Raw genomic sequence first — 8012 nt, forward strand, 5'->3', positions numbered from 1 at the left:
TTAAATTATACTATATATATTTTATTATATTAAAGTAAATTTTATAATAAATAGAATCATAATATTGAAATATATGCATTAAAATTTAAATTATCTTGAATATTATGTAAAATAATAATTTTATCATTATTAGTATATGAGAATTTTTTTAATTGTAGAATGTATTTAACGCAAATATGTATTTAAAATCTCTACAATAAATAAAAATATACTATTAAAACAAATCTCTACAATAAATAAAAATATACTATTAAAACAAATCTCTACAATATATACATACATACATACATACATATACATTGGCTTGGTATTTTATTTTTCATTTTTAAACTTATTAAATCCTCTAACTATCATTTGAATTTTTTTTTCAATGATGAAGAGGCCATTGCCAGATAAATTATTAAAATGAGTAATTATCAAAAACCACCCTTGAGGTTTGGCGTATTCTCAGTTTGATAGATTGTATTTGTGTATTCTCAGCCACCTCCTTAGTATACCATTTAGTTGATCGTTTGTTACTGGAAAAAATGACCAAAATACCCTTGTGTTGAAAAAAAAATACTTCGTTCACACAAATCAAAGAATTGTTGGCCAGTCATATCTGTTTTAGCGCCAAGAGTTATGATTACATTGTAAATACCAAATAAAACATTGGACGGCCCCCCTGCATCAACAGAAGGAGCAGAGATTCTAGTTCACTTTGAGGCAAGATTTAGGCGTTCAATCATTTTTGCAACACCAGTAATCCCTGCACTCATCTCATGCTGAACTTCTTTACCTAGTTGCTTAACTGAAGTATTCCTAGAGACCAGCCTCTCCTTTAAACTGCAGGTACCTTTTGAGATTAATTTCTTATATCTGTTAAGAAACAAACGCAAGTCAAATTGACAAGTTGAAACATATAAATACCAATTCCAAATGGAACCAAGTTGCAAAAAATCTACCTGGCTGAAGCAGCAGACCATTTCGATTTTAGACTCTGAGAAGGAGAATACCTCCGAAGGGTTTGGCCTTCTTGGACTATCAGGTGGTGATTATCTGAAGAAAACTCTGAAAAAAAAATGATCTATTGAATAATATGAAACATATATATATATATAATGGAAATCAATTAAATATATTTATAAATATAAAAACTTGTGCAATGGAAGCAAGAGCTTTCTAAGGCAAAAAAATATGCATGATAAATCCACTTGTGAAAAGAAGAAGACAACAATCACGCTTTTCGAAAGTACATTTACATACAAAAAATGGAGAAAAAAGAATGCATGTCAGCTTATATGAGTGGGCAGAAATCATTCGTACTTCCACCCAAGCTGAGTAGCTGACTATTATTTCACTGCATCATTCAAAAAACTTTTACAGGAATAATTCAGCATTCCAAGCCAATTCTAGTTTTCTTTTATCCTTTCAAATAACCTCTTCGGCTTTGCCACCCAAATGCTAGTTAAAAACAATTGAAATATGGAAAATAATTGGACTTTTGAGTTCCGAACAAATACCTGAATTTAAAAGGGTTATCTCTGTTAAGATCAGGATAAGATGAGAAGGTCGAGTCAGTTGATCTTATGACAGAAATTGGAAAATCACTGTAGATGACCCATGACAAAAATTTGGTATATTCGTACTTGTTGGCAGCGTTAAAGAAGCATTTGCAACAGAGCTAGAATCAACCACTTGGGGAACATCAAGTCCAGGATATCTCTGCATATCTCTTTTACGAAAATATCGAACAGTAGCTAGATGTTGCATAACACGTGCTTCCTTATCATCGTAACCAAAGTACCATCTTGAAATATCCCATCTCACATATTAGAGATATAATAATAAACTTTATCTCACCAACCAAATATTTCAAAATACAATGTTGAGAACATAATTTGAAACCAAACTAAATAATCACCAGCCCATTATCAAAATCTTCAGGGAAAGTAACAAGAGCAGCAGGAGCTATGTGCCTTGACTTGGAGAGCCTTTCACTCGCGATGGTAGTTAGAACCTCTTGGCTACAAAACAGAAAGACAAACTGAAATCAAAAGGAGACTATGTTCCTTTATCATTTGACGCTGGACAAATAAAGATATATGAATGCAGTGAAGTAGAGCCAGTAGTCAAAGAGAAGAAAATAATTAAAACCACTAAGCTCACTGCTCCAGTGTGAGAGAATGCAGCAAATCATTTTTTCAACCAAGACATGTACATATCGTGATAAAAAGAAAAAAAAACAAAATCAAGTATCCTCAAAATATTAATATTGCGGCACAAGGAATCTCCAACACTTAATTACATCTATAATTTAATAAAAACTAGCATGAATCCAAACAATCAGTGGCAATAGCTTAAACAATTAAAAAATTTTCATACCCATCTTCAATCATTCACAAGGCAGCGTAATGTAGCTGAAGCCATCTTCAATCAAAATCAGGTGAACATGCATTTACAACAATCATTGACCTACAACTAACCCAATCGATGGAAAACAATGGAAGCAACAGAGATACTCTCAAAAAATGTCGAGAGCCATTACTCATTTTTACCAAATTGATTAATTCCATCTAATAAAACTGACATGCACAGTAATAAGCATTTTCATACCTCATTAGTGGCTCGAACAAACTGAGGTTGTCTGTGGGTCAACATGGAAACTCACTGGTCGGCATTCTTCCACCTGGCGGTCGTGATTCGGTTGTCCCTGCTATCAGCGTCTTCGAGTTCGTCATCATGGTCTCCCGATCGTGGCACCCTTTTTCTATTAAAGTATAGTATAGATGAAAGGGGCGTTGTTCTTGGTAGCTCCTGTTTGAACGGAGCAAGAAGATGCCATTTTCCTTTCTCATTTTTTTGTTATAATATTGTCTGTTGGTTAAAAGGATGTTTTTGTTTTTACCCATTGGAATATTAACAAAATTCAAATCAATTTCAGAATCCAATTTGATATTTTTAAGTTTGTTTGAATTTTTTATTATTAACGAGTTCTATTACTATCTTGCCCTCACTCACTAAACTTATACTAAACGGTGTATTAACTTAAGGGGAGGTGGCTGAGAATACGCGAATACAATCTATCAAATTGATAATACGTCAAACTTTAGGGGAGGTTTGTGATAATTACCCTTATTAAAATCAAGTAATCAACTAGCTCTACAAGAATATCCCTTTTTAAAGGAAGATGATTCTCTCTCTCGAAATTTTTATCTCGTGCTACAAACTTAAAACTGATGCCACTTCATTAACCACAAAAGATCTTTGAGGAAATGATGCTCCCCCCCCCCCCCCCCCCCAAAAAAAAAAAAAAGAGTCCTTCCATATTGTGTGAAGGCTAATATATCGATGAATCTAGATTTCTTTAAATTTTTTGCTTTACTCAATTCGAGATAATAATTCAATCCATGCAAATATCTATCATTGTATGAGCTGACCAGTTAATAGGTTGATTGAATATGTGCGGTAAAGATTCCACGTATCTCATGACAGAATGCTGACCACTGGAACCCTATCTACTTTTACGCGATTAATTCACGAGCTTAGGCACGACAATTGCAATACAAATTATCCCCTCATCATATATTTCGTTAAAATTCATTCTGAAGCACTAAAACTAAACAATCGAATATGGCTTTGAGGGTCGATGATGCCAGCAGCAATGAGAGTGCAATTATCACTTGTTTAGTTTCTGTGCTTGCCGTGGCTTATTTCGCATGGAATGTGAAAAAATCAAGGAAAGCAAATGCTAAACTGCCACCAGGACCTCGCGGCTTGCCTGTAGTCGGATACCTCCCATTTCTCGGGACTACTGACTTGCACAAGAAATTCACGGAATTTATTTTACTATTATATTTTTATTCAAAATAATTTTAATTAGCTTTTAAAATTAATGATTTTAGGAAATATAAATAAAGGTAACTAAGAATTCTCTTAATGCAATATATTATTAATTAGTTTAAAAATACAAATTTATTAATTAGAGAAATTATTAGTGAATTTAAATTAATGATCTTAATGATTTGTTTGTACGATTGCCCCCAATCAAAGGTAATTTTCCTAAAAATTATTAGGAAATTAGAGAAATTTAATTTTTTAGTGGGTTCAATTGCCCACACACCCCGACTGTATGTCCACCCCTGACCCTGACTGAAGCATTTTTTACAATATGTACTCCGTTTGTCGGCTGGAAAATAAAGGTCTTGACACATGATCACTTCATTCCTTTATTTACTTTGCTAAAGCAGATTTTGAGGTATTAAAACAAATAATAATTGAATATGACTTTGTGGGTCGACGACGCCAGCAACGAGGAGACCGCCAATGATCACATGTTAAGTTTGCTGTAATTGCCATTGTTTTATATTAGTAGAATATTAGTGATAAGATAATTAAAGAATATTATAGGAGAAATTCTAATGTTTGTCTTTTAATAAATTAGTTTATAAGTTTAAAAAAATTAACATATATCAAAATATTATTGATTGGTGTTGGTTTCACGTCAGATTAAGACGTGACATTTTACTTGTGAGATTGAGACAATCGTCTTAGACTACTTCAATAGGTTTGAAGCGTAGGCGGCACCGCTTCAATTTGCACCAATGTCTATCATTCTTTGTCCTAATTACTACGATAATTAATAACATGCAATTGAAATTATTAATGTTAGTACTTGCCTATAGATAAAGTTATTGTACTTGAATCTTCACACATGATCACTTCATTCCTTTATTTACTTTGGTAACACAGATTTTGAGAGATATTAAAACTAAAGAATAATTGAATATGGCTTTGTGGGTTGATGATGCCAGCTCCAACGTGAGTGCAATTATCGCATGTTTAATTGCTCTATTAGCCGTGGTCTATTTCGTGTGGACAAGGAAAACAAATGCTAAACTTCCACCAGGACCTCGCGGTTTGCCTGTAATAGGATACCTCCCGTTTCTCGGAACTACTGACTTGCACAAGACATTCACGGAATTAGCTGGTGTGTATGGTCCAATCTTCAAGCTCTGGCTTGGCAAAAAATTGTGTGTAGTGGTGAGCTCACCTTCCCTAGTTAAACAAGTGGTTCGTGATCAAGATATAACATTCGCTAACCGCGACCCACCGATAGCTGGACTCGTGGCCTCCTTTGGTGGCAATGATATTTTATTTTCCAATTATGGTCCTGAATGGAGAAAGTTGCGCAAATTATTTGTGGGCAAGTTGATGAGTAACGCAAGTCTTGACGCTTGTTATGCTCTAAGAAAACAAGAGGTTAAAAATATAATTAGGGATTTGTATAATAACAACAAAACTGGCATTGGCAAGCCCATAGATGTTGGTGAGTTGTCGATCTCAACTTTTGTATGTGTTATACAGAACATGCTATGGGGTGAAGCTCTTGAGTTAAGAGAGAAAGGGATCAGTAACCTTGGGGCTGAGCTAAAGTTTAAGCTAGCAGAACTCGTGGTGCTAATGGGAACACAGAATATTTCGGATATCATTCCGTGCTTTCATGGCTTGATATACAAGGTATAGAGAAGAGAACAAAGAAGATTTCTCTATGTTTTGAAAATTTTATCGATTCTGCTGTTGAACAGTACAGAAACAAGGTCTCTGTTGTCGAAGGCGAGGGAGGAGCAGGGAACAATATTGAAGGAAGGAATAAAGACTTCTTACAGTTACTCTTGGAGCTTCAGGAAAATGAGGACAGTGCTTCATCAATTAGCACGATCCAATTGAAGGCCTTGCTCGTGGTATGTTGTGCCACTGCCACAAACTGTTGTACAAGCGCAGCTGTATAAGTTATGTGTTTTAACTTATTTTTAATTAGAATTTTATTTATCGTTTTAACAGGACATAATTTCTGGTGGAACCGACACGACAACTACAACGGTGGAATGGACAATGACAGAGTTGATGCACAATCCACGAGTAATGAAGAAGGTTCAAGAGGAATTAGCTCAAGTTGTGGGCATGGACAGCTGTGTTGAAGAATTTCACTTGCCCAAATTAAAATACTTAGATGCTGTGGTGAAAGAAACATTTCGGCTGCATTCTGTGCCCTATTTAGTACCACGTAGGGCAAGCCAAAGTAGCAGCATTGGTGGCTATACTGTTCCTAAAGATACAACGATTATATTGAATGTTTGGGCAATCCACAGAGATCCTCAAATTTGGGATAACCCCTTAGAATTTGGACCAGAGAAGTTTTTTAATGATGGTATTGCGAGCAAATTTGATTACTCGGGTAATAATTTTCAGTACTTGCCATTTGGTGCTGGCAGAAGGATGTGTGCAGGGATTGCTCTGGCAGAGAGGATGCTGATGTTTGTTCTGGCTTCACTGCTGCACTCATTTGATTGGAAATTACCGGCAGGCACAAAGCTAGACTTATCTGAAAAGTTTGGGATTTTGATTAAGAAAAAGGAGCCTTTGGTTGCTATTCCAACACCAAGACTACCCAATTCAGAGCTCTACCAATAAGACAAATGGTTGTGATGGTATTGTATCCCCACTGTATTGGAAGATTTGTATGTTATTTCAAGTTCAATCATAATAAGCATATTAATAAATGTCTTCAGGTTGTTATTTTTTCACTGGCACAATCTATCATCATACTCGTGTTTTGGAGCTATTGATTTATTTTTGAATTGCAATCTGAAATATATGTACTTTAAATTTCTTACAAGATTTTAAATTTATATACATCTTCAACCCAAAATCTCCCAAAAATTCTAAAATCCAAAATTTTACAAAGCATAGACCAAATTTTTATACCAACTAATTTTTTGATTTATTCTACACTTTCTAAAAAGAGAGATGTTTACTCCAATATTTGGACTACAATTATATCTAAGCTTAGGTGCCAAATAATAAATTTATAAGTAAATTGGATTTTGAACATGGAGAGAGTTCTAAAACAACTTGCTTAAAGCAAATGAACTGTCCAATTAATTCAATTTTTCAAAAACAAATCTTTAAACATTCAACGGACATTTTCACAAGCTCCTGGAAAGCACAATGTAAAACCCAACAAAGAATACAAAAAATCTTTGAACTTTTCACAAGCTTCTTGAAGAGATGCGACGTCGCTGCTTTGGTAACTCAGAAGGCTCAGAGATCTTTGAGGAAATCATGGTTCGCTTTCTTTTTTATCTTTCTTCCTAATCCTTTCAAATTGTGTGAAGGCCAATATATCCATGAATCTAAATCTCTGTAAATTTTTTTTGCCCAAATTTGGATAATTATTTTCTCCATGCACAATATCTATCACTGTATTAGCTGTTTTTATTTATTTATTTATTTATTTTTGGAGGGGGAGGCAGTTTAGAAGAGCTGGAGGGTGTTCTTGACAGAGCTCAAATTTGTTGTGTGCTCGTTGGGTGGATATATCCATCAAAGATATCCCGTACAGTGACATTTGTCGTGATCAAATTATTAGTAGATCAATGATTTCGACATCTGTTTACTGTAATAAAATTTGTCACTATACATTGATGTAAGTATTTGATGTGATTTTCTAACTGCTACCGATGGGAAACAGTTAGGTTGCATTTGGGATTGAGGTGTTGTAGTTTTTAAGCTACAACTGCTGTAAAAGAAAAAAATTATAATTATGAAATAAAAGTTAGTAATATATAGTAAATATAATTTTCAAATAATAATTTTGACAAAATTATTAAAGATATAATATATTTTTTATGATACAAGTGAAAAATCACATCAACATAGCTTTCAATCCACAGCAACTAGTGTTTACCAAACACTTTGCTGTAGCTTTTAAGTTACAGCTGCCCAACCTCAATCTCAAATGCACCCTTAATAGGTGATTGAATTTGTGGGATATAGATTCCACATATCTTATGACCTAGTAATTATACAAGTGGTTCGTGATCAAGACACAACATTTGCTTCCGACCACCCAACAATCGCTACATTGTTTGCCACCTATAGTGCCAACGATATTGCACGGTCCAATTATGGTCCCCAATCGAAAACGTTGCGCAAATTATTTCTGGGCAAGATGATAAGTAACGCAAGCC

The 8012-nt window shown here is 34.3% G+C and overlaps 1 protein-coding gene and 1 pseudogene across 1 annotated transcript; one reads left to right on the top strand and one right to left on the bottom strand.

Moving 5' to 3' along the window:
• Positions 1–695: 695 nt before the first annotated feature.
• On the bottom strand, positions 696–2600 carry LOC102630829 (E3 ubiquitin-protein ligase RHF1A-like). Its single transcript, XM_052434543.1, has 5 exons — positions 2596–2600; positions 1904–2006; positions 1629–1764; positions 945–1050; positions 696–858 (listed from the first exon to the last, which is right to left on the bottom strand). The coding sequence occupies exons 1-5, from the start codon at positions 2598–2600 to the stop codon at positions 696–698; spliced, it is 513 nt and encodes a 170-aa protein (XP_052290503.1).
• Positions 2601–3606: 1006 nt separating this feature from the next.
• Positions 3607–6493, top strand: LOC102631132 (flavonoid 3'-monooxygenase CYP75B137-like; annotated as a pseudogene).
• Positions 6494–8012: the final 1519 nt, after the last annotated feature.

This window comes from Citrus sinensis, chromosome 2 (assembly GCF_022201045.2).
Source record: "Citrus sinensis cultivar Valencia sweet orange chromosome 2, DVS_A1.0, whole genome shotgun sequence".
Lineage (NCBI taxonomy): Eukaryota > Viridiplantae > Streptophyta > Magnoliopsida > Sapindales > Rutaceae > Citrus > Citrus sinensis.